General features: G+C 53.4%; 1 protein-coding gene across 1 annotated transcript; it reads right to left on the bottom strand.

The window, feature by feature from the left end:
- Positions 1-1,254: 1,254 nt before the first annotated feature.
- On the bottom strand, positions 1,255-25,003 carry EVPL (envoplakin). Its single transcript, XM_053960610.1, has 22 exons — positions 24,927-25,003; positions 19,129-19,228; positions 18,245-18,399; positions 17,451-17,574; positions 16,442-16,567; positions 16,119-16,157; positions 15,211-15,372; positions 14,526-14,633; positions 13,820-13,915; positions 13,456-13,581; positions 12,476-12,622; positions 12,186-12,340; positions 10,808-10,905; positions 10,081-10,262; positions 9,185-9,363; positions 8,647-8,785; positions 7,930-8,123; positions 7,432-7,582; positions 6,763-6,846; positions 6,574-6,684; positions 5,864-5,956; positions 1,255-5,064 (listed from the first exon to the last, which is right to left on the bottom strand). The coding sequence occupies exons 1-22, from the start codon at positions 24,998-25,000 to the stop codon at positions 1,615-1,617; spliced, it is 6,093 nt and encodes a 2,030-aa protein (XP_053816585.1). The 5' UTR covers positions 25,001-25,003; the 3' UTR covers positions 1,255-1,614.
- Between the last annotated feature and the right edge of the window lie 220 nt (positions 25,004-25,223).

The raw sequence follows: 25,223 nt of genomic DNA, 5'->3' as shown, positions 1-25,223 counted from the left end.
AGGCTGGCAGCAAACTCACCTGCTGGGCACCTGATTGATGCTCCTGCTTTCAGCCAGCTGAGGGGAGCAAAGCCAAGGCACAGCAAGGCTGCTCCCAGCAGCTTTGAAGAGCTGTGACCCGAGGATTCCTGGGAGCTGCACTGCTCCAGGGCTCCTGGGTTGTGCTGGGTCAGGATCCTCACCTGGCCACGCTCCTGTGCTTCGAGGGCTGTTGGGCAGAGTTTCTTTCCTGGTCCGTGACAGCCAAGCTCCAGGGCCTTGCTGTTGATCCAGACCAGCAGTGTTCTACCAAAGGAAAGAGGCTGGGAGTGGATGCTCCAGGCTGTGTGCAATGGTTTTCCCTGTTGTAAACCAGCACATTGCCCAGCATTGATCATGGCAGCTGAGATGGCCATGAAGTGCAGCCATAGGCCTGACAATAACCAGAGACCCTGCAGAGCCTGGGACAGAGCCTGGGCAGATCTCAGACTGGAAACTTGCTGTTACAGATTACTAATGCTGGGCACTACCTACCACTAGGAAGGTCATGGGAGCTGAGTGTGCTGAGCCTGCCAGACTGGGAACAGTTTCTTCCTGGAGCCCCGACTTCAAATTCCAGCTAGGCTATATGGAAGTAGAGGCTATGCTGCTGGTCTGCTGGGTGAAGGAGGGAGAGAAAACCTCCGCTTTCACGGATTATTTTGGAGTTGGAGTTGGAGTTCCTGAACACCGTCAGCTAAAAGAACCCTTGGGAGAGGAGAAGGAACAGCTGATATGAATAAAAAGTAATTTTCTCATCCCATAAACCCAGGGGATGCTCCTCAATAGGGTTGATACTAGGGAAAAACATTTGGCATATGAGAATAGCTTGTTTCAAGAAGGACTGAGTGATGGAAGTTACACAGAGGAGTAACTTCCTTACTAGGAAGTTCCTTACTAAATTCTTTAGTTCACCTAAAGAAATAGCAAGTGCAGATTTTCCAGTACTGTTAGGTGGGACTGCACCCCTTTGGTGTTCAAGTCCCTCTTTTAGAGGTGTCCAAATGATCAGGAAGCAAAGTCCCGCTGGTTTTCAGTTTTAAAGACAAATATAACAAAATCTTTAAAAATATGGACTCATAGGCAGGACACTTTAGGGGGTTCAGTGCTGGGAGATCAGGGAGAGCAAGAGTCTACAAAACCTGTGTGGATTGGGCTGCAGGGCATGGGATTGCATGGGGAAGGAGTAGCTGTGCCTTCAGCCACAGCCTGCAGAGACAACACAGCCACAGACACTCACTTGCTATATTTATTGCATGCAGAATGACCCAACTGGAAAACACTCTGGCTCTCCCCCCTTTCTGGGCATAGCCACATTTAACCTACTGCCTGTGAAGTTCTCACAATCAACCCCTCTCTGGGCTGATGAGGGAACAGTACCTGGGGACTGTGGGGACCCCTCTGTGGCAGGCCCATGACCACGTTTCCTTTCTCGCGTGGCCGAGCTGTGTTGGGAGGCAGGTAGCTAAGAGAGAAGAGTAGGCAGCCCTAAATGCTAGATGCTCCATTCCTGTGAGCCTGCTGCCTCCATAGGGAGAGGTGTTCTGAAGGGATGAACTCCTGAAGGAACCAGCTCCAGTATGTGCTTTGGTTCATTCAATGCCTGAACCGTGAGAGCCTGGGGGAACGGCTCGCCTGGTGGTACCGCTGATAGCCCTCCGACGCGGCCGGGAGCAGCAGCAGGTGGCTCAGAGAATCCTTCTGGCAGAGGGCCATGGCCTCCTTGTAATTTATCTTCTCTTTAGTGACAGGGTCAACGAGATCTTTTTCATAGTTGGACTCATCCTGGAGCCTATTGGCCAGGTTGCTCGTTATCATCCCCGTCTGGACAGCTTCCAGCACAGGGATGCGACCAGTTTTCTTGGGATCGATGAGCCCTCCAGTTAGATGCTGGACTTGCAGGTAGGGGAAAGCACTGTCCTTGGTCATCCAACCCTTCTGAACTGCTTCCCCCACAGACAGCCTTCGCTTGGTCACTGGGTCCTCAATGCCTGTGAAAGCTTTCTGGGCATTGAGGAGTCTCTGCATGTAGGTCCTGTCAATCAGCCCCCTCTCTATCGCCTTATGGACCGAGAACCGGTCCCTGGAAATGAGGTCTATGATGCCCCCCGTGGCAGCCTGGGCTTCCAGGAGCTTCTGAGCTGTCATGGGATCGAGCAGCTTCTTCGCAACGGCAGTTTTGATGTTGTATTTGGTGTTGGTGGTGGTGTCATACACCCCGGCGATGGGGGATGTGTCATCACATATGCCCTTCTGTGAGGCTGGGGGGAAGAAGGTTTGGGTTTGGTGGGTGGTGGGTGATGTGAGTGGGGATTTGGAGATGATGGAGCCAATTGAGAGGGATGAGGGAGGCTTGGTTTCCCCAGCCACTAGCAAGGCAAATTCAGAGATGGGAATCTTGCCATCCCGGTACAGCTGGTACTCCTCCTTTGTGATCCTCCTCAGCCTTAGTGCATCATCAATGGAATACTGCTTCCCACTTTTCTTGTCAAGGAGAAGCGAGATCTCCCCATTTGGGCCCAAGGTGGTGACTTCTTCCCAGTCACACTCCAGCTCTTGCAGCTGGATGTACTGGCCTCTGTCTATGATACCTCGCTTATAGGCTTCGTAAGGGGACATGTCCTTCCCTGTGTCAGGGTCCAGGATAGAGATCTTGGTGGAGAGGTTTGTCTCTCTCATCTGGGTCTCATGATTGATTTCTTCACGGTTGACCTTTGACTGGAGATCCCGAATTAACCTCTCCTTGTTGTAGATCTGGTCCTTCTCCCTAAGGATGTCTGCCTCCAGCAGGGAAACCTCATGTGCCAGCTGCTTCTTCTTCTGCCTGTCGTTCTCGGTCCGCTGGCTGAGCAGTTTGGATTCCTCACGAAGGAATAGAACTTTCTGCTGCTTCTGCCTCTCCAGCTCCCGCAGTTCACTCTCCAAGTTGGCTCTCTCCTGGATGGCCAGGTTCCTGGCTTTCTGCAGCTCCGTCTCTTCACGAGCCCATGTCCTCTTCATGCCTTCAGCTCTCTCAATCTTCTCCCGGAGACGCCGTACCTCTTCTTCTGCCTTTTGCTTGGCTCCCCTCTCCCTGCTCAGCAGCTCCCAGATGCGTGCACGTTCACTCTCCAGTGCTCTGTCTTTTTCCACTCGAATCACCTCCTTGTAGATGGTCTTCTCCTGGGATTTCGTTTTCTGCAGGACATCGACTTGCATCTGCAGGTTCTTGCATTCTCTCTGCAAGTTCAGCACCTCCATCTTCTCCCGGTCCAGCTCCAAGCGCAGATTGCTGGCAGATTGTTCCAGGACTGGATCCTTCTCCAGCTTGACCACTTCTTCCATAATGATTTTTTCTTGCACTGGGGCTGGGCTCTCCTCCAGCTCCTTTATTCTCAGTGTAATTTGTCTCATCTCCTTCTCAAGTGCAAGCCTCTTGCTTCGATCCTCCTGAAAGTTGAGCAACTTCTCTTGCTCTTCCACCAGCACACGAACCTGCTGCACGTCGCGTTCCAGGCGACGCCTGTTGCTCACCTCCTCATCCAGACTGCGTCTCAGCCTGCTGTGCTCATCTCGGAGCTTTGGATCCTTTTGGGTCAGTATCACCTCTTGAACAACCACTTTCTCCTCCGGCTTCCGCCTCTCCAGTAGCATGTATTTGTTCTGCAGGTCATAGATGGCATCCTCTGCAGCTCTCCTCTTCTGGGACATGTTACGCACCTCCTGACGCAGGCGATCGGCTTCTTTTTCCAAGAGTGGATCATTCTCATATCGGATGACTTCCTTGTTGACCAGCTTGGTTTCCACCTTGGATCTCTCCCTCCTCCATTCATCCCTTTCCCCCTGCAGCCTAATGAGCTGCTCCTGGGTCCTGCCATTGGTGTTCACAAGTTCATTGAGCTGCTCTTTCAGCCTGTCAATTTCTCTGAGAATCTCTGGACTCTTTTCATGTTTCACCACCTCCTCTATGACCTCCTTAAACTCCACCTCTGGTTTTTGTGACCTGAGGACTTTGAGCTCTGCTAAGGCCTCTTCCACTTCACTGTCAATCTTTGTCCTTTTCAGAGTGACTTCCTGCAGCTCCCTTTTCAGGTGTGCAATCTGCCGCTCTGTTTCAGGGTCCACCAGGAAGATCTCGTTGACCCTCTCTTTTACCTCTATCCTGGGCTTTTGCTTCTCTGCGATGCTGTACTGGGTCTGCAGCTCTCCCAGCTCACCTGTCAGCATCAAGTTTTTGCTCCTCTCTTCTTCAATCAGAGTTTTCAGCTTGGAAGTCTCTTTCAATAACTCTGGGTCCTGCTCTACCTGTTTCACCTCCTTCACAATAATTTTGGGTTCTGCTGTTTCAATCAGTCTTTCCACCTCCTCAATCTTATTCTTCACTTTCACAATCGCTTCTTCTGCAGACTGCCTTTTGAAGGATTCCTCATCGATTTGTAACTGCAAGGTCCTAACAGACTTCAGCATTTCTGGGTTTTTCTCCAGTTTGATGAGCTCCTTCACCACCACTTTCTCTCGGATGTTGGGCTGCTTTCGCTCCAGCATGTGCAGCTCCCTCTTAAGCTGCTCAAGTTCAGAAGCAGCAGCCAAGCTTTCCTCCTGGAGATGCTTGATCTCCTGACGAAGACTGGCTGCTTGGCCATCCAGGCTTGGATCCTTCTCAATTTTTGTGATCTCTTTGGTGAGGAGCTGGGCAGGAGCGACCTTCTTCTCGCTCTCCATCTGGGCAAGCTTACTGCTCATCACATCAATGTCTTCTTGCAGGCTCTGCCTCTTTTTGCCTTCCTCTTCAATCTGCTGTACCATCCTAGACAGGTTGCTCTCCACCTGTGGGTCTCTGTAGTATTCAATCACCTCTTTTTCTTCCACCCTTTCAATGGGCTTCTGAGTTTTCAACATCAGCAGCTTGTTTCTGTGTTCCTCCAGGTCCTCTTCAGTCCTGGCCACCTTCCTCCTTTCCTCCTCCAGCTGCAATTTCAACCTCTCAGATTCCCTGCTTGTTGTGGCTTTGTTTTCAGCTTTCTGAGTTTGCTCATGTACAGCTTCAATGTCCTCATGCACTTCCTTCTGCAAAGTAAAAAATAAAAAAGAATTTTTCAAAAGGCAGGCAAACCAAGCCACTCTTTTAAGGTGACTCAGAGATCTTTTAAATTACATGGCATGGTGGGAGAAAAAAGTGACACAGAGTCCTCAGGCAGTTTTCAAATAAGGCTGTTTGTAAATGGAAAGTGAGGACACAATCCCCTCATCTCAAGCAACTGACTTGGTGGTGTGGGAAATTAATTTGTAGAAATTGGGTCTTCCCCTTCAGATGGAGGTGCTACAGCAGCCCACAAAGGGGCTTTGTGCTGCCTTCTTGTATCTGCAGCCGAGGGAGAGCATCACAGCCAGTCCCCAGCTTAATCTCTTGTGCTTCCTGAACCTGCTGGAAGTCACCCGGTCCTTTCCAACAGGTGGTTCAAACCTTAGAAAGGTACAAAAATCCTGTTGCTTTGAAGTGTTTCCAGAAGGTTGTGACCACTAAATTCCAGTCACACCCACAAACAAATCTGAAATTCTCAGTCTGTGATGGTTGATTAGCTATGGCTAAGAGAACTAGACTTAAAAGCCCTATTTTTTTTTCCAAGCATAAACTACAGCTTCAGTAACAAGCTGAGGGCCCCCAGAGGTGATGGGAGTCATAACCCAAGATCAGTGTCAGCGAAACTGTGGTTTCTTGTGGTCTTCTTCTTAGAGGGGTTTCCATTCCTGTCATTCCTCACAGCTGGATGTGGAGACTCAGGGAGGGGTGGGGGAGCCCCAGGCTGAGCAGATTTGAACCCCAGTCTAGAGTACCCCAATCTTGCAGTGAGCTGTAAGCTGGTACCTTCTCAACGATCTTCTTGGCAAACTCCAGCCGGCTGAGCTGCTGTTTATTTTCTGCTGCCAGCTCCATGTAGAGCTTGGTGACATCATTTTCCTGCAAAGGAAAGAGTGGTGAGAGCTTCGTGCCCTCACCCAGACACAGCTCTGTTGTGTAGCAGACTCTGCCACACCTCCTTTCACCTGCACCAGTTTTGTGTATGTCACAGTTCTAGGGATTAGTGTCTTCCCATCTGACTCTTCAGAGAGACACAGAGTGCAAGGATTCCTACAGGAGATCCTGTCCCTGTTATTTGAATGCACGTTAGATGCCTGCAGGCCTACCCAGGGCCTAGTCTTACAAATTCACAGATGGAGAGCAGCTGGCAAAAGCCTCAAGGCAATGCAGGAGAACTGGGGTGTAACTGGGAAGAGCTCAGAGAAGCTCTGGCTTCTTCCTCTCCCCACACACCTACCCTGTAAGTTTTATCTTCATACACAATGTGGTGAGGAGGCAACATCAGCAATCTCAACCAAGGTTCCAGGCACAGCCCTAATTCAGGATCTCACATGCTGCTTTGCCCCAGGGACAAAGGGATCCCTGAGGACTCTGACTCTGGGATTAGGACCATAATCAGTGGTGGCTGTATGAGTGGATTAAGGCCTTGCAGAAGACACTGGGGTATGGGTAATGTGCTGGACAATGGTTTCTGTGTCTTCAGATTAACATTTTACCTGGGCCTGGATGCTTTCCTGCAGAGGGGTCACACGCATCCTCTTTGCAGCAGAGTCGGTTAGGGAAGGGTCCAGAGAGGAGCTGTATTTGCCTGCTTCAAGCTCATAGTCCTGTTCAGAGCAGACACACGAGAATCAGGTGGGATCTCTTGGGTGAAATGCTAAGGGAGTGACAAAACCCATCCTTACATTGAGTGTGGACTGCACATTCTGGGACAGCCTGATCAGGGCGTTCTTCTCAGGCTCCTTGCTCTGGATCTCCTCCACCAGCCTCTGCAGGAGACACACGTGGTGTTAAGGACACACTGGAATCCAGCTGCCCAGTAATACTCTTGCAGCCTAGAGAATCAGCTCAGCTGAGGGAATGGTGGGAACAGGAAGACATTTAGGAAGAGTCTCCAGGGTTTTAGGGCATCTCAGCAGTGCTATAACTTGCCCAGGACTTCCCACACTGATGTATCACAAATAAGATAAATAGCAGCCAACACAGAGACCTCCACAACTCCTTGTCTGAGCTAGTGAGCTTAGAGTCTGATCAAGGAGAGAAAAATGAAGGACTTGGATGCAACATCTCAGCCTGAGGTGCAATATTTCAGGATCTGAAAGTGTCCTCGCCATGGAGAAGATTTCAACCTGGAGGTGACTGGCACAGATGAGGACACCAGCACTGTAGATAAACCCAGCAAGGTGAGATACACCAGGTAACACCATATGAGGGCTGCAATCCTTCTCTAGTTCATTCACTGTGGTGGGGGAGCACACAACTAGGAGCTGGCTGGTACTATTTTGCATGTGCTGTTCACAAGCAAATTGCCCCATCCCTGTAAAGTTACAGGCTATTCTTGCCCTGGAACACACCTTCTGTGCCTGCAGCTTGTAATTGATCTGGCTTGGCCCATCAGTGGTCTTCACTTGGTGCTTGGGTAGGTTGTTCATCCAGAACATCAGGTTCTCATTGGAGTTTTGGAACTGCTGGTAGGTGAGGCTGATGTTCCTGAGGGTCTTCTCTCTGCGCAGCACAAAAGTGGACAGGAACATTAAGGGGAAGGGCAAAGATTCATGTCCAAGTTCCTAGGAAGGAAGGTGAAAGATAAAAATATCACCACAACAAACACTAAGATAACAAAAATGAGGAGGTGAGAACTGATGCCTGAGTGGGGAGTACAACTCTGGAAGCTCAAAGCCTGTGCTGTGAATAGGAAGATGGCAACTACACAGAAGGACACACCTGGTCCTCAGTATTACAGGACTGGGGTCAGGATCAGGGACCTGCAATGAAGAACATACTCAGGGCTCTGACCCCTGCCCCAGTCCACCTTAGCTAAGAGGAGCAGAGATGGCTCCACAGGTGCTCACCGCTGATCCAGCTGGTCGGCCACGGCATGGTAGCGGTCGTTGAGGAGCTGCACCTCCCGCTTCTGCCGGGGCAGGTCGGGGCAGTACTCCTGGAAGTTGTTCTGCACAGCACTGCAGCTGTGCTCAGCATCCTTGAGCCCCCGGTTCAGCTTCAGCACACAGTCCTCCTGGGCCACCAGGTCCCGCCTCATCTTCTGCAGGGCAGAAAAAAAGACACCTTGTGTTTGCATCAGTCAGAGCAGCACCCAAACACCCTCCTTGATGTGTCACTGACTGGGCAGCACTGGGGGCTGGTCAGGCTTTCTAAGTGAGGTGGAAGAGGTGGAGCAGTGAGGCTTATTCACCAGGGAAGCTGGGAAGCAATGTGGCTTGGACAGTGCACTGAGAAGTTTTGAGGAAGGCAAAACATCAGGTCACTGTGGGTGCCAAGGATGAGGCAAGGAGATTGGGAGCAGGAAAGACTAGGGAGAGGCGTGAGGCAGAGCAACAGGGATTGGATGCTAAGGGGGTCATGATATGCAAAGGGAGGGGTAGAGGGACAGGGCTGTCCAGTGAGAGCAGGTCAGCCTGCAACACCAACATTAAACCTTCAAGAAAAAGTCCTCAAAAATACTTCATTGCTGGTGCCTCAAGGTGCTCAAATAAACCCAGCTCCTCTCACACTGGTCCCTGAGCTCAGGGATCTCCCCCGCTAATGAAAAGCCAATGTTCCCCTACCTGCAGGTCATTGGCCCGATCCTGCAGGGCATTGGGGGATGCAGGAATGATGCTGTCCTGAGCCAGCTTGGCCTCAAACCTGCTGACAATCTTGTCTGTGTTCTCAATCTGAGTCTCCAGGTTCAGGGCAGCCTTAGCCCTGGGAAAGGGGAAAACAGAGGACAAGATTAGCTACAGAAACCCCACTCTTCTTCTTTTCTCCCTTTGATGTTTAACCTTACCTAAAATTAGAGCTTCTGCAGTATGTCAGAGAACAAGCAATGTGCACTCACACCCCTGTCATGCTGCTCACAAGTCAGATATGTTGCAGTTCACCACACAGCAGAGCTGGGACACACACCCATTGTGGTGGATTTTCCACGGTGAGGGGATCTCCTCACAAATTACACACAGGAACTCCTTCAGAGGAGTCCTTTGATGATGGATGGGAGGTTTCCAGCCTGTGCTGGTCCTCAACCAACACTCATAGAGATCGAAAGCATTTCCTGTCACGCACACCTGTGCAATGACACTTCCTTCCCTCATTCCCATCACTCACTTCTCGTTGTACAGGCTGGAGAGCATATTGACATCGTTGTATTTGCTCCTGAGGGCATTCAGTGTGACAGGGAGCTGGGAAGCTGAGGTGCTGCTGGGTTTCTTGGAAAGGTAGGTCTCGCACTCCTTCTGCAAGGCATCCTTGGCTGCCCCCAAGTTCTCAAGTTTCTTTGTTGTTTCCTGGCACACCAGATGGAAGCACAGTCACCCAACACAGCCATAACAGTGCTGCTGTGGAAATGTGTTTCCCTCAGGGGTGGATTTGGCTGTGGGGCTCAGGGTGTGGTGCCCCTCTCATAAGGAGGTGCCCCTTAGGGCACAGCCCCATCCAGACTGTGGCTGTCTGGCAGTGGCAGGGTGTGGGAAAGAGATCCACAAAGACAGATGGAAAAAACCTACCTGCCTGAGCCCATCCTGCTGCCAGAGCCAGATAAATACCCACAGATGAAGATGTAACAAGCTGAAATACTGCAAACCCAGACCTTGACCCAGAGGAAAGGAGGGGGGCTTCAGGGCACTGACAATGTCTCACTGACATTTACAAGTCTGTACTTCCCACCAGGTGAGACAAAGCTGGCCCTTGAATTAATTCCCTTTATTCCTTAGTCTCTTTGTTACAGACTTGAGAGTGTAGGGTGACAGCATTCCCAGGACTGGCACCTGGATCAGAGCTCTGAAATGAATGGACCCTCTTGCTCCAGAGCCAAGGGAAGGGCCTGCATTTCCTGAGAGTTAGTCCCATTTCAAGGGTTCAAGCCAGCCCGAAACCCTTAAATCTGCAGCGTGGTTTTCTCCTTTGGAGCACCAGCTGTCCTCTCCAGTGTTATTTCCACGTTGTCCTGCTTTGGGCCAAGGACACAGAGCTACCAAACTGCTCCTGCTCCTGCTCCAACTCACCTGCTGCTGCTTGATCCTCCTGCCAAGGTCATCTGTAGGGTCGCTGTAGTTCACAGGAGACCTCACTCGGTTCAAGACCTCCTTCTCTACCTGGACCAGGTCCTTGCCAACACGATCCAGGCTGCTGAGGAGCCGGTCAGCTTGGGGATCATCCTGGACTGCTGGAGGGCTCCTGGACAGAGCTGCAGTGAGACATAGCTTAGGTTAATCCCCAGGTTTTAGCTCTGCCGTGGTGAGCCACAGCTCCAAAGGAGGGACAAAGCCAAGTGCTGCCATGCAGACACATCCCTTCTCAGCTTTGCTGGGAGCCTTTGAACTGCAGCCATGGGAATAGCACAGATAACCCAGGGTTGGGATTTAGCCACGGCTGCCTGCTCATCCCACAGCCCCCAGCTAGGGAAGAGAACTGCAAGGGGCCCAGATTACAAAGCAGGTTTAATTAAGGTTTCTGGATATGCATATCCCCCTGAAATCCTAAATACCCTCCAGCTGTTGATGGAGCTCAGAGGCTTGAGAAGGGCAGCAGACTTTAGGTGAATTGCTGAGACAGGAGTCAGGTTTTCCTGCCAGCTGTTCTTAGCCATGGAGGAGAAGGCATCCTCCATGCCTTCTGGGCATGGAGGAGAAGTGTCTGTGTGTGTGAGCTGCGGGTGCTCTGCCCACCCTGGGTGGGTGCCCTGTTTCCAGAGCTGTCTCTGGAGAGGGCTGGACTATCCAGGTGACAAACCTTGCTGGCTGGGCTGCACATGCTCCTTTTGGCCATGTCTCAGGGTGCTCTGAACTGCTGCTCGCTTCTGCTTCACCGTGTTCAGTTCCCCTTCCAACCTGTGAACAGAGAAAGGTATCATCAGCCAGGAAGGGACACAGCACTGATGGAGCCCTGCACAGCAGCAGCAGCTCCATGGCTGTGCTGGGGAGGTGTCCCCAAAGGCAAGGCAAGGTGTCCTCAAAGGCTGGGAGCCTGCAGCCTGTTGTAACTCAGAGATGTCCCTTAGGAAAGGGAACAGCAGCAAGAGCAGCTGGTTGCTTTGAGCAGCTGAGTTCTCTCAAGGAAGCCAGTGTTTCCAACTCCCAGCAGAAGCTATCAAAGCTGGAAATGTGTTTCATATGGTTGCAGTGCTTTGCAGCCTTGCGGGAAACAAGTACAACTGGCTGCTGCACTAGAAATGCCACGTCTCACTTGTAAGGATGGTTCCTGCCTAATGAAACTAGGGCTGGGATCTGCCAGAGCTGGAAGGACCAAAAAATATTTCTGGGTGAGAAAAGACTCATGGAACCAGAAGGAAAGGGAACAGGAAGGACCAGGCTGGTTCTCATCCCTGCTGTGGACTGTTCCAGGTAAACACTGTGTGCTAAAACCAGCAACTCCCAGCTTGCCTGGCTGCTGTCAGATGAGGGCTGTCCCTGTGTGCAGAGGAACTGAATTTCTGTTTTAAAACACTCCTGAAACCCATTCATCCAAAGGATTCAATAGTCTGGGATGTGTGAAGAGGGATACACACTGAGAAACACAATGAAGCAATCACACCCAAGCCCCCACTTTGGGCATGCCTCTATAGCTCCAAGTCTGGGCTGTGGCCTTTCCTCAGCACTTGAGCAGCCCTGATTTACCCAAACACCTGGGGCCATGATTGAAGAGGCAGTGCCAAGCTCCCTGCACCACCACCCCATCCTGTGGGAACGGCGGGAGCTGACGGGGCAGGCAGGCAGCAAACCCACACAGAGGCTCAAGGAGCACTGCTCAGGCTCCAGCTGGGGCTGGCTGAGAGCAGATAGCACAGATAACTCTGTCCTGTTTGGCAAGTCCCAAGCTCCAGACTGATTCTGCAATGAATTTAGTCAAACCTATGCGAGTCACATGTTTGGGTGAAGAAATCAAGCCTGACTGCCAGAAAACTCATTGATAGTGAGGTCTGTGCGGTGTGCAGGGGTGTTGAGGAATGGTAGACACCTGGATGAGATACCTGGGTGCAGGAAAAATCCCTCTCCAGGAGAGATTTAGTCGAGAGGCCTGTCCCCAGCTGCTGTGTCTCTGCAGACAGGCTGGTTATGACCCAAAAGTGTCTAAATGTCTCTCTGGGTCAGTGTCTCTGCTGCAGACTCACCTATTGACCTTGTCTATGGACTCAGGGTCAGGAGGAGGGATGGAGAAACAAGCAGAAGGTGCCTCCTGGACCACACCAGTGCTGCTCTGGACCACCCACATCTCCGGGTTGCTGTTGTCCTTCAGAGTGTACTTGTCCCCTCTGGTCAGTTGCACCTGGGAGGGGACACAAAACCTGGTGAAAGGCTTGGCCTTCTGGCCCTAAGACAGTTCCTCACACCACAGAGCCAAGATCTGGAGCAACCAGAGAAGAATCCAGTTCTCTGTCCCTTCTGAGGGTGCTGCCCTCACCTCCCCAGCATCCCAGTCGCAGAGGGTGTCCAGGGTGAGGGACTGAGAGGGACGTGTCCTGCGCAGTTTCAGGGGGCTGATCTCTTTGCTCCTTCTCTTCAGGTCAGTGATGCTCTTCTCTGCCTGCTTCAACGCCTTCTCCTCGTTCTAGACAAAACAGGGGGGACAGTGGTTGTGACCAGGTTTGGATAAGAAGGAAGGGGAGGGTCACACTACAGCAGGTATGCTGGGACCAATTATCTGTCCTTGTGGGGTGGAGTCGGGAGTTTCTCCATTCTCGATCCCTCCGTGTCCCTTCTTCCCCTTTCCACTGCCAACGCTCTCCTCGGTTTCTTTTGCTCACAGTTCTGCCATTGAGCCTGGGTTAACCTTAGGTGAACCCACACTTTCATATCAAATATCTTGAAGGAGTTTTTCTTTTCAGAAATGGAACACCTGCCAAGAGGTGGCTGCATTCCAGTGTCAGAAAGTACCCAGATTCCAGCATCTCTTGAGAGCCAAATGTGTTGCATACTTGGGAAGATACCATGGTGAATGTGTCCCCTCCCTCTCTCCGAGGCAAATCTTCCTTTCCTATCTGCATCTCACCCCTGAGGTCAGATTTCTTTATTCCCTCCCTTGCCCTCGGCTCATGAGAGTGCTGAGGAGATGGGAGGATCTTTCCCTGCTTGGATGCCAGGCCCTCTAATCCAAGTGTTTTATGTTAGGGACAACACATGGCTTCTCCCTGCACTTCTCCTTTACTCTGATGGTGAGCTGGGGCCTGGCTCTGTGTCACTGATGGGGACAGTGCCATCTCAGGGCAGCGTGAGCAGCGTGGATCTTCTGGGCTTCCCCCTCCCTAGCACAGAGCTGGGGTGAGCTATCCCTGTAGGATTATTCCCCACCTCTTCCCCTTCCCCTCTGTCATTTACTGCAGAGTTTTTAACTTTGGATTTGCCCTGAGGTCTGGCTGGTGCCACCAGCCCTGAAGGCCCCACCTCCAGCTGAAGCAGCAGATCTGACACCACCCCAGGGCTGTCTTTGTTGAATTTGCTGTATTTGGTGTCCAGGTCAGAGCTCATCTTCTTCAGGGAGCGGCTCACAGCCTCGGCATCATCCTGGAACTGGAGGTGTGGGTAGGGAAACAGTCAGGCATGGGGGGACTTCACTGTCCCCAAGTCCAGTGGGGCCTCTCAGTTCCCAGCACCTCTAAAAGATTCTATTTTGAGGGGCATTTCCCCAAAATACTTTTACTAGGTGCAAGCAAAGGGTCTCCCATCCTCACCCCTTTGCTGTCTCTCTTCCCAGCCTGCCCACTCTGGCCTGACCTGCAGAGCCATGGCCCATGATTTTGCTTTTTACCTTCTTATAGCTCTCCACACTTTTCAGTTGGCTCTCCTGGCAAATGCAGAGATTCAGGAAATTCTGCCACTCGTTCTTCAAGGCTTCCTGGTGAGCCTGTGGTGGGACAGAGCACATCTCGGTGGATTCCAGCTGGTCCTACCTCCCCCAGCACAGGTCTCCTTTCCTCAGAAGTCCCAGAGATCAGAGGAAGAGAAGGGACAGAGCTGTGCCCAGGCACTGCCTGAGTGAGGACACCCCTCGTGAAGGACCTGGCTCACACAGAGCAGCCATCACTTCTCACATGGTCTCTGCTCGGTGGTGTTGGGGACTGAGAGCCCACCACAGCCTGGCACTGCATCAGCAAGCTTGGAAATCCAGCCTTGGAGGATGGGAGCTGCTTTCACGTGGGAGAAATCACACCATGTCAAAGCTGGACAGTGTGAGGGTGGCTGCACGAATGTGTGTGAGCACCTGAGCGAGAGCTGGTCCCAGCACACAGATGTTGGCCACTATCTCCTGGAAGTTTTGGAAAGGGTGAAGACCCTGCACTTCCCTCAGCTTCCCTGTAGGACTGGAGCAGGCAGAAGGATGCTGCAGTGCAGTGTGGAAGGAAAGAGTACTGTAACTGCAGGGAGAGGTGAAGGGGTCTCCTCTGACCCACACTTGAGGCACAGAAACACTCTCATTGTCCCACGGGGCTGGGGAAAAGACCCCCTCTCCCCACCTGGATAGGTTTGATGGCTGGGTGCTTCAGCTCAATCATCCTGTCCCCATCATCCTGAAGGTGGTTCACAAACTCCTCCTGGCTGAGCAGCTCATTGGACTTGAAATCCTGGAGGGGAAAAGAAACTTTCTGACCTTGGGAGCATGCAGGGAGCACAGAGTGCTCTCCTGGGGCACCAAACATAACAGAGATAAGGCTCCCAAAGCACAGGCATCCTTGCTTGTTTGTTTTTTAAAACAGAAGGGGCTAGGCAGAGCTAAAACAAATTAGACACATTTGGGCCTCAGAAAGTATCAGGGCATTTGTTCAAAGAGAATTTTCCTATGCAATTATCCCTCTCATTTTCTGTGTCCCAGCACATGGCAGCCACTGGATGTTGTACTGTGGCCAATTGAGGCTGATGTGGCACTGAGCCCTTCCCTTCTCTCTGGCCACGGAAAGCCTCTCTGGCAGCTCTCCAATGCATGATGCCACGTGCCAGCTCAGGGGACTGGAGGTGTCACACAGAGCAGCTCGTCCCTAATTCCAGCACGGACCCGGGGGGGCTCTTCCCCCTCTGTTTTGGAAAGCCTCACGCTCAGGGCTGATGGTGGGTGTGCAGGAGGCTGGGATGCACCCTGCAGATCCTGGCCAGGCTTGGCCAGCCCTGCATGGCCAGGACACGCTGCCACCCCCACGGGCTCACCTCGTACTCCCGACGCACGCTCTGGACATCCATCATTTGGTCACTCCAGTCCTGCTTCAGGATCTTGGTCTGCTGCTCTGTCAGGAAGCTCAGCTCCTTGGTGCAGCCCTGCAGGTGGTGGTAGAGGCTGCCAAGGCTCTGCCCTCGCCAGATGGAAGCTTTCTGCCCACACACAGGACAGAGACAAGGTCAGTGTTCAGCCTGGGGAGTCCCTTTCCCCTCCTCCTCTTCCTCCCCAGGACCACACTCCTGTTGAACATCCAGCAGAAGATTCTCAGAAACCTTGGTGAGAAATCTGCCACCACTGGTCTTATCTGATGGGGCTGCTGTTCCCTTTCCCTCCTCACAGACAAGATATGTTTGTCTAACCAGAATCCCAGGTGTGGGCTGGTGCCCGGGGCAGTCTCAGAGCTGGCCCAGCTCTGCTGTATTTCTCACAAATCCCATTTTCAGCATCAACTTCATGGGCATAGCTGGGTAAACCCAGGACTTTCTTCCTGGCCACCTCTTTGCTCTGGCTGCTCATTTCCTCTCTGGAACCCTTGTTAGGGATCAGGGCAAGCCTCCACATTTGCAATCCTGATTTGGAACAGTGTGTGGGCTGGGCTGGATTTCCTGGTGCCTTCTGGTCCCTGTGCCCACGAACACAGAGGAAACTGCAGGGCCATGGCCATGAAGTGGAGAGACATGGATCTCACCCTTGGCACTGCCCTGAGGACAGCGAGAGTTCTTTCAATTTACACCTATCCCAAGCAGGGAAGGAAATGGGGAGATGATATGAGGGACACAACTCTGCTGTGCAAGCCCAGGGGTGGCTCCTGTTCTGAACTGGGCGTTCCCTGCCCGTCAGGGATGGTGTCACTCTGCTGTAAGACCCCATCTGTGCAGAAAACCACTGAGAACCTTACCAGCAAGTCCTTGTACTGGCTTTTTAAATCTGCCACATCCTGGGTTACAACACAGCCAAGACCAAGGAGGTGAACAAAAAAAAAAAAAAAAAAAAAAAAAAAAAAGCTGTTAGCAAAACATGTGGTGAATGCTGATGAACTGACTTATGGAATGTGCTTTAAAAACCATCCAGGAGCCACCTCCCAGGCCTCCCTTGCCCTGTGCAGAACAAAGGTGGACATTCACCATGTGGAGGAGCAGATGGGACACAGGGCCAGCAGTGGCACAGCCAGCAGGGTCCCCAGTGGAGTGACAGGACAAGGAGGAGACGGAGGGGCCTTACCCCGGAGCGCAGGTTCTTGATCTGGAGCCCGTAGGCCTCGATCTCCTTCTGGAGGATGTTGTGCTCAGCTATTTGCTTCTCCAGCTCCGACATGCCAGGGCCATACTGTCCTGCATTGACTTGTTTCTGTGCAAAAGGAGTCAGGGCACACACTAAAGCAAAAGGCTTCATTTCACGGGGAAACCCCAGGCAGTGCTGGCAGGGCATGGAAGGATCTGGTATCTTGTAGCAGCCCAGGAGGGAGGGAGGGGATTTTTTTGCTGTTTCCCATTATTGCTGTTGGTTGCCATTTCCCCAGCCGTACACAGGGGCAAAGATAACCAGAGCACATAACCCTGGGCTACAGACCTGAGCTGAGCCAGCCCCCTGCCCACAGTGACATGCATGGGATGCACTTAATTACCATCCAGCTTTCTGGGGAATCCAAACTGGCTCCAGCCTGAGAACTCCACATACCCAAAGCTTGCCGTGTGAAACCCTGAAAGGCAGGGCTGTAAAATCCTAGGAGACATCACCTTCTCCACCCCTTCATCCCACAGCAGGACTCCCTACCTGACCCCCCTCTGGTAACTCTTTATCTGAAGAGGTTAATTCAGAGGGTGCTCCAGAGGGTTTTAAGAGGTAGAAGAAGAGTCTGTCTTCCACTCAGAAGTATTATTATTTTTACATTATTATTATATTATATATTATATTATATTATATATTATATTATTCTATTTATGTATATTATTATTTTGTATTTTATATTTTTTTTATATTATTACTGAATTATTTCCACCACCTCCAAAATCCCTGCATTATGCTGAACATGCATGTATTATTTTTTATTTATATTATTTAAATGTATTATTTTTATATTTTTTATATTATTACTGAATTATTCCCACCACCTCCAACATCCCAGCGTTATGCTGAGCATGCAGTGGCTGGCACAGCCCTACCGACAACAGTAAACATTATCTGTCCTGGTAGGAGATGGGAGGTAACATCCAAACCCAGCTGCTGTTACCATCTTTTGGTCCAGGATCCTGGCCCAGTCCACCCTGGGCCCCACCTCGGGGACATTCAGCTGCTCGTAGAGGGCCCGGTACTCGGCACAGAGCTGTGTCACACGGTCATGGAGCTGCTGGATGCTGCCAAGGGGAGAGGCACAGGTCCCCGTGTCAGTCAGGATGCAGGAGAGCCAAGGTGGACCTTGTGGAGCCCAAATTTCACCCACAGGACCCAGGGTGCTTTGCTGTCCCTTTGTGGCACTGGCCTCCTTCAGCAGTGTCCAGCACTTGTCCTGCTGTTCTCCATCTCCAGGGATGTCTCAGGAATTACTGCCTGGAGGATGCTGCAGGGACGTCAGGGCTGTCCCTCCCCAGCTGGGAAACTTCCCTCCTGATTTCTACGTAGAAGGGCTGGAAGTGAAGGGGAGCAAAGCACCAGAAGCCAACTGAAGCTCTTCTCCCACCCCAACACACACCTCTGGCTCTGTGCTTGCCCCAGATTAAAGGTACTTATTTTAGGGAAGGCAGAGGAAAAGGGCATTTGCCCTGATAGTGGGGCCACATTTTAGCTCTGCATTTTTCTAGTACCTTTTATAAGGGCTCCCAAAAGACTGGGGCCTCTTGGGCAATCACTCTGGCATCCACCCTGTATACCAACATCTTTATAATAAATTGGCAGGAAAAAAATAAGATTTTAAGGCTAAACTCTGCGGGAAGAAGAATGAAACTACCACTCATGGCAAGGACTGGTCCTCTGCGTCCTGAGGAGGTTCCAAATTGCTCATCACACCTGTCCCTCCACTGTACTCACTCCTTCTCTATCTCAGGAGCCTGTGGGTGTTTCAGCCTCTTGGCACGGTCCACATCCAGGAAGAGATCCTTCAGCAGGATCTCAGCTTCCTTCAAGTTCCTGGCATTCTCTGTCTGGAACTCAAAAGCCTTGTTCTTCTGGTGATTGCTGGAATCCTGGAGACAGGGAAGACAGAGGAGAAAGCCTGGTTGGACCACATGGATCTCACAACAGTGTCCTTGGCCAACACAGAGGCTCCGGATCCTCCACACCACAGCCACGGAGGAGCCCTGGTGCCCAGCTTCCTGCTCCAGCTCCCTCCCTGCCAGGGGCTTTGTGGTCAGGCTGGCAGCCTCTGGGGCTGCTCGGGGGCACGGGGCTGTGCTGCCACAGGTGAGACAGTCTTGGCCGTGCAAAGCCTGAGGCACTGAGCACAAAGAACCTGGGAGGCCTCGGGATGCAGCCCCAGGGCTTAGGATGCTCTGTGGGGTGTCTGTTCCTCCCCAGCCTCCAGCCAGCCCCCAAACCTGCAGCAGCAGGCACAGAGCAGACACCTGACTTGGAGTCCTGGATGCTGAGAATTTTGGATTTTCTGTGCTGACAGACTCTGACCCTCAAGAGAACACTGCATTTGACCTGAAGCTGTGGAGAAGGCTTCCAAAATTAATTGATAGCACTAGAATTACGAGTGTGTAGTTTGATTAGAAGTGTATAATATCACAGGGTGGAAAACTTAAGAGTTCAAGGTCTTTGAATATAGTAATATATAGAGAGCAAGATGGAGGTTTTAGGGCGGAGGCTGGTCCTTCTTCTTCACCTTCTTCTCCGTGGGTTTGGGTGGTGTCCTAGACACTGCATTTCTAGGCAAACCCTTTCACCTCCCACCACCCCCTGCCACGAGTGACCTGCTTGAGTCTGGACTGAGTCTCCAGGATGTCCTTCTCCACCTGGTCAGCATTTGTCTGCATGCGGGAGATAAGCACGGCCAGCTCGTTTGTGGAGGACCTGAGAGAGGGAACAGCAAAGCAGATGGGTGTCTAAAGCAAAGCTCACCCCCTCCACCCCTGCCCAGGACCTCCCCAGGCCTGGTCCTTCAACCCTTTCCACCATGTCCACTGGGTCTCTCAGGAAAGAGCCTGAGCTGTGGCCAAGGGCACGGACACACACAAGTGGTCAGTGCCTGCTGCCCTCAGCCAGGAGAAGGCCAGAGCTTCTGTGTTCAGAGTCTGCTGGTGGGGTTTTGCCACCACCCAGCCCCTCTGCACAACTCCTTGCTGCAGATGCTCAAAACTTCGTGTGGATTTAAAAAAACATCAGAGGGGGGAAAACAATAGTGGGGAAAAAAGGAACAAAACCTGCTGCAGGGTTCCCAAAAGCACCAGTCTGGGGTTGGAAGACCCAAAGCCACAGACAGCTGGAGGCCAGGGGAGCACCCTGCAGAGGCAGCACAACATGCTCACCCTGTTTGGAGGTGCTTCCCTGGGTGCTGCTGGCACAGGTGGCCCTCCAGCCCGACCCAGAGCTGCCATGTGGAGCTCTCCACAGCTGGGCCCAGTGACACACTGGAGAGCCCAGTGCCACCCCGAGACTGGGCTGCAGGGAACAAGGACTTGCTATGAAGACCACAAGCCCCTCTGGGTGCTGTAGGTTGTTGTGGTGTTTTCAGAGCTTGGGGAACAGCATGAAGCTGAGTTAGGGCAGGTTTAAGTTGGATGTCAGGAAAAGGTTTTGTACCCAGAGGGTGCTCAGGCACTGAACAGGCTCCCAGGGAAGTGATCACAGCACTGAGCCTGTCTGAGCTCAAGGGGTGTTTGGACAATGCTCTCAGCACATGGTGGGATTCTTGGGGTGTCCTGCACAGGGCCAGGAGTTGGACTCGATGATCCTGACAGATCTCTTCCAACTCAGGATAGCCTGTGATTCCCAGAGTCCAGTTTCTCAAGGCCATGTCACACCTACCAGCCCTCCTCAGCCCAGTGGGGCTCCACTGGGGCTCCATTCCCTGCTGCTGTCCCCTCAGTGCCACCACACAACCAAAGGTGCCATCACAGCCCTCGTCCCACCACCACCCTTGGGAACGAGCAGCTCTGCTGGAACAGCTGGATCCAAAGCCTCAGCCAGGCACGGGATGGTTCCCAAGGCTCCCTGTGGACAAGGAAGCACAAACCTCGGTGCCACCTTTGTCCCCGTGTCCTGTTGTTTCTAACAGCATCTGCCCTTGGGAATACACGGCCCTGCCCTGCAGGCAGGGAGAGCACAGCACTGCCAGGGTGTGGGCAGGGGCAGGAGGGTGTGGAGGGACAGCACCACCGGGGATGGAGCCTCGGAATGCTGCTGATGGGACAAAGTTCAGCAGAGGCTGAGTGCACGGTGTGCTGGTGCTGGCAGCTGAGAGCAGGGGGAAAGAGTCTGAGCAGCAGCAATGGGACATCAGCGGGGGTCAGCTGGAGGGGGGAACACTTCTTCAGGGCATTTGGTGCCTCTTTGGTGGAAGAAGAAGGTAGGAGAATGGTGATGTCCTGCAGCAGAGCCACCACCTCTGCCCTTTAGCCACATGCTTTCCTTCCAAGCCCCTGAATCCCTAAAGGATGGGGGAAATTATTCCCTTAATGGCTCTGTCATTGCTCCAGCTCCTACTCGTGGCTCCAGATGTCCCACGGTTCATTCCAAAGGCTGGAACTGATGCTGGGATGTTCATTTATTGCAGCCCTAAGTGACCCTGACATGCCAGGGAGTGCTACAGTCACCCCGAGCCAGGCACTCAGTGCCACAGCTCCCGTTTGAAGTGAGCTCAGGCACACTGAGCATGGCCCGTGTGGCTCCAGAGGAGACACAGCCCCAGCGCTCCTGCTCACAGCTTCCTCCTGTCCCCTTTCCCCAGCCCCTCCCTTGTTTTTAATTTCCCAAGCGTGGGCCTGCACAAAGCAGCTCTCAGCTGCCCCGAGGTTTGGGGCTGGCAGCATCTCCCGGCCGTGCCTGGAACGCTCATCAGCAAGGCGAAAGGGAACCGCTGTGCTGCGGCAGCGCCGCTTCTGCAGGGCCTAATTCCAGGGACTGTGGAGCCCAAGCGGCGCATCCATCACCACCAAAGCATCACTCCCTGCTACAACCTGTGCTTTATATCCCGTTAATCATCCCTCCTACTCGCTCCGTGCCCTTTCCCGGTGTAAACTGCAGCGCTCAGGGGGATGCACGACACGGTGGGAGCAGCACAGGGCTCGGTCCCTGCGAGCCTGAGCGAGCAGCAGGCTGGGAGCTCTCGGAGGTCCCCCCTCCCCAGGAGGTTACACAATCTCCCACTCATCCCTGACACGCCCGGAATGAGGTGGTGTCCCATGAGCAAATACTTGAGCACCACCCAAATTTCCTGCCCGGGCTCTCTGCGCAGGGAGGAGATGTGAGTCACGGGCTGGGCTGGCCGCTGTCCCAGGGGACGGAGCCTCTCCCAGAGCCTCCCCCCAGGAGGTCTGCCTGAATCCAGCTCCTGCCTGCAGAGCGTGGATGGGGCGTCCTGTTTGAGCCCATCCCAGTTTGTCTTGTGGCTGTGGATAACTCTGTGCTGCTCCAAGAGGGGAGAAGTGAGGATCCATCCTTCCCAGGGATGGTAGATCACCAACAAAATCCTGTTTGTTCCTGCAGGCACTCCCTTTCTGGTTGAGGGAAACACTGGGGCACTCCATCCCTTAGTTCCTAAGGTTGGGCACAGGAATCTGCTTTAAGCCACAACTGAACTATGGACAGAAAAGATGTCACCAACCTTGTGGTCACAGGGACTCAGCCCATCCCAGCATGTGCTGCACGAAGCACCTGAGGCTGGAGACCAGGATGCTGCTGCCAGCAGCCTGGTTTTCAGGGAAGTGATTCCTGGAGAACATCATCTCAGGAGCAGCAGGGTGTGCTGAGAGGAATCCGTGCAAACACCCACCCACACAGCCCGTGGTGGAAGGGATGCATCCCTGTCCCTCCTCGGGGTGTCCCCCTGCCCATCCCTGCTGCCCCTGGGCAGGAGCTCTCACTCAGCCAGAGCTGAGCCCTGCATTTCAGGGTGAACATGCTGACCTTTGGGCTGCAGAGAGGCAGGCTGGCACCAGGTGGGATACAGGCAGCCACGAGCTCATGTTGGACACCCCTCAGCCCCCCGAAATTCGGGTCCAGCCCCACACACAGAGCATGGCACAGCCACAGCCCCGGGATGGCTGAGGGCAAGGCTGGGCAAAGCTCCTCCTGCTCAGGAGCCAGGGCAGCCTCCTCCCTAGGGCCATCTCATGCCTAGGAGAGGCACAGAACTATTATTATCATTATTAATTGGTTCATTTCTCCTACCACTTTCTGCCTCCTGGACAGTCCTGCACAGGAGGGATGGTGTCTCCCAGCAGCAGCAGGACTGTCCCCCACTCCTGGTCACTCCTGCCTGGGGCAGGACCACAGCTCCACCCACTGCAGTCCCTGACCCCTCTGTCCCTTCCTCACAGGGACTTTGCTTTATGGCCACGGGGCCCAAAGCTGGGTCTGTTCTCCCCCACACACGCAGAAGTCCTGGCACATTTTGATTTGCCAGCAGATCCCAGCAGAGCAGCCCCTCTGCCAGTTCTGGGTTAGTACCTGACCCCCTGCCTGTCCCCAGGGTCCAGACTGCTCCACACTGACTGGGGAGCACCAGAGGGAGATGGTGGAAAAAGCAGCAATTCCAGGAGACACTTCAATCCCAGGAGATGACTTGCCATCCACCTCCTTTGTCAGAATCACACCCAGGCATAGCCAGTCCAGCCAGATCCAATTCAATTCCACCAAGAGTTTTCCCTTTCAGCCCCTCAGTGCCTCCTAGAGCAGAGCACATCCAGGAAGCTCCTCGGGCACAAACCTGTGCTGCTGCTGCCTCGCAGGGATGCATCCACCAGGGTGAGACAGCAAAGGGCCCTGACAGGAGGCTCAACACCACAGCCCCAGGGACCAAGAGCCCTCTGTGGGGGTCCATTATGAACCCCAGAGATGGGGAAACTCAGCTGCTGCTGAGGCTCTGGCCTTGGGGCCACCAAGACAAGCTGTGGGCCAGCAACATTTTCTTGGGGCCATCTGCAGAGCGTGTGCTGGTGGCTGCTCCCAAGACAACTCATCCACCTTCATTTTCTCAGCTCCTTTGGGCACTGACCAAGCCCCAGGCCACGGCCAAGTGAATGAGGCTGTGTCTGATGGTTGGTGCCTCCTGAAACAAGCACAACTAGCTCGGGAATTGCTGTGCTCCTGGCTCCAGCCTCCATCCTGCACGGGGAAGAGGTGTGAGGTCTTGCTGGGATGCAGCTCCAGTTATTCTGAGAGGTTCACGCTGAGGCAGAGCCTGCCCAAACCCTCTGCAGGCTCCTGAGAAACCCCCAGCCTGCTTTGGGAGCTGGCTGGGGAGGTGGAGAGATTGCATTAGTAAGGCTGAATAAAGCAGAGCCTGACACAGCTCCCAGGCTGCTGGGGAGGTGCCTCACTGCAGCCAGGCCCCAGGCAAAGCTTGGTGTTCAGAGAGCCCCCAGAGCTGCCTTTGAGATGAGTTTGTGCATGCTCAGCTCCACTGAAGCTTCCCATGGCAGGGGTCCACTCCTGACATCCCCCCGGGCAGCCCCAACCTTTGTGGGGTCACCTTGTCCCCAGGCCCTGCTGCCCTGCCCAGCTCCCCCTCCTCAGTGGCTGTTGGCTGACCCGGGTTTGGCCCCCAAAACAGCACATTTGGGGGCCAGCACCGTGTTGTGACCACCCAGGTGTCCTCCCCCCCCCCCCCCGCCCACTGTCCTGGAGTGCTGCTGGTGGTGCCAGGAGATGTGGCCAGCACCCCCTACACCCTGCATGTCCCCTCTTCCTCAGCACAGCCCCCCTGGCTGCTTCCTCAGCTTCCAGCCATGGCAGGGCAGAGAATTCCCATGGAATCAACCAACACTGCAAAATTGCTGAGGAAGGTGGAAAATAATCCTGATGTAACAAAGCAGCTGGAGGAAGGGCTGAGATGTCCCTGCAGGAGTGCTTCCTCCCAGAGGAGTCCCTGATCCTTGGGAAGCATCACACATCTCATTCCCTCAGAACTGAGGGAACTCTTCATAGAATCACAGAGTGGTTTAGGCTGGAAGGGACCTTAAAGACACGGCCAGGGACACTTTCCACCAGACCAGGGTGTTCCAAGCAGGTCTGAAAGAGGCAAACTCGGCGATGAGACCCAGCCTGTCCCAGGCTGGGTTAGAGCAGCCACCAGCAAACCCATCCCCCCCTCTCCACCACCTGAGCAGCAGCAGACTGAGCATCCTTCTCCAGGGATCCCAGGGCAGCATCCCAGCAGCCTCACACAGCCAGGGAATCCCAGGATCTCAGACTCAGCGTGGGATCTGCTTCACAACCAAGCAGACCCCGCTCCACCCAAGCAAAGAGGCCGCTTTTATCCTGCTCCTACCTGCCCAAAAGGGGCTTTTTTTGCACCTCCCTGCTCAATGACCACAGCTCTGAGCACATCCCAGGGGCTGCAGGACACTTCTGGGAAGGAGCACGAAGCCCTCCAAAGACAAGGACAACAGCCAGGCAGCTCATTTTGATATCAGCTCCCAGCAAACCCCAAACTTCTGCTGCTCCACAGACGGATGGCACTTAGGGTGGCTTAAAAGCCACGGATCACCCATCCCTTGTCATCCCCCAGGGTCACACAGCACACACAGACGAGAGAGGTCACACTTACTTGCTCGGTTTGACAGGGGAACATCTGCTGGGGGAGCTTCTGCTCGGGGAGCTTTTGCCCACCCCCTTGAACATGTTGGCCAGGTCCCGGCAGGTGTCCTGGGCTCTGCACGGGTGTGGTGGCTCCCTGCTCCCTGCTCCGCTCCGGTGCGTCGGGATGGAAGGACAGGACTCGGCGGGGGACGCTCGGCGGCGCAGTAAAGAGCAGCTCCCGGGAGGCTCCTCCCCGAACGCAGGTGAGCGGCAGAGATGGAGGCACCTCTGAGAAAATGACTCGAAAAACCAGTTTAGGGTGGAA

This window comes from Vidua chalybeata, chromosome 19, assembly GCF_026979565.1.
Source record: "Vidua chalybeata isolate OUT-0048 chromosome 19, bVidCha1 merged haplotype, whole genome shotgun sequence".
In the NCBI taxonomy this organism is placed as follows: Eukaryota; Metazoa; Chordata; class Aves; order Passeriformes; family Viduidae; genus Vidua; species Vidua chalybeata.
Note: the sequence above shows the minus strand (reverse complement) of the source record. Positions and strands in the feature narration are given on the sequence as shown.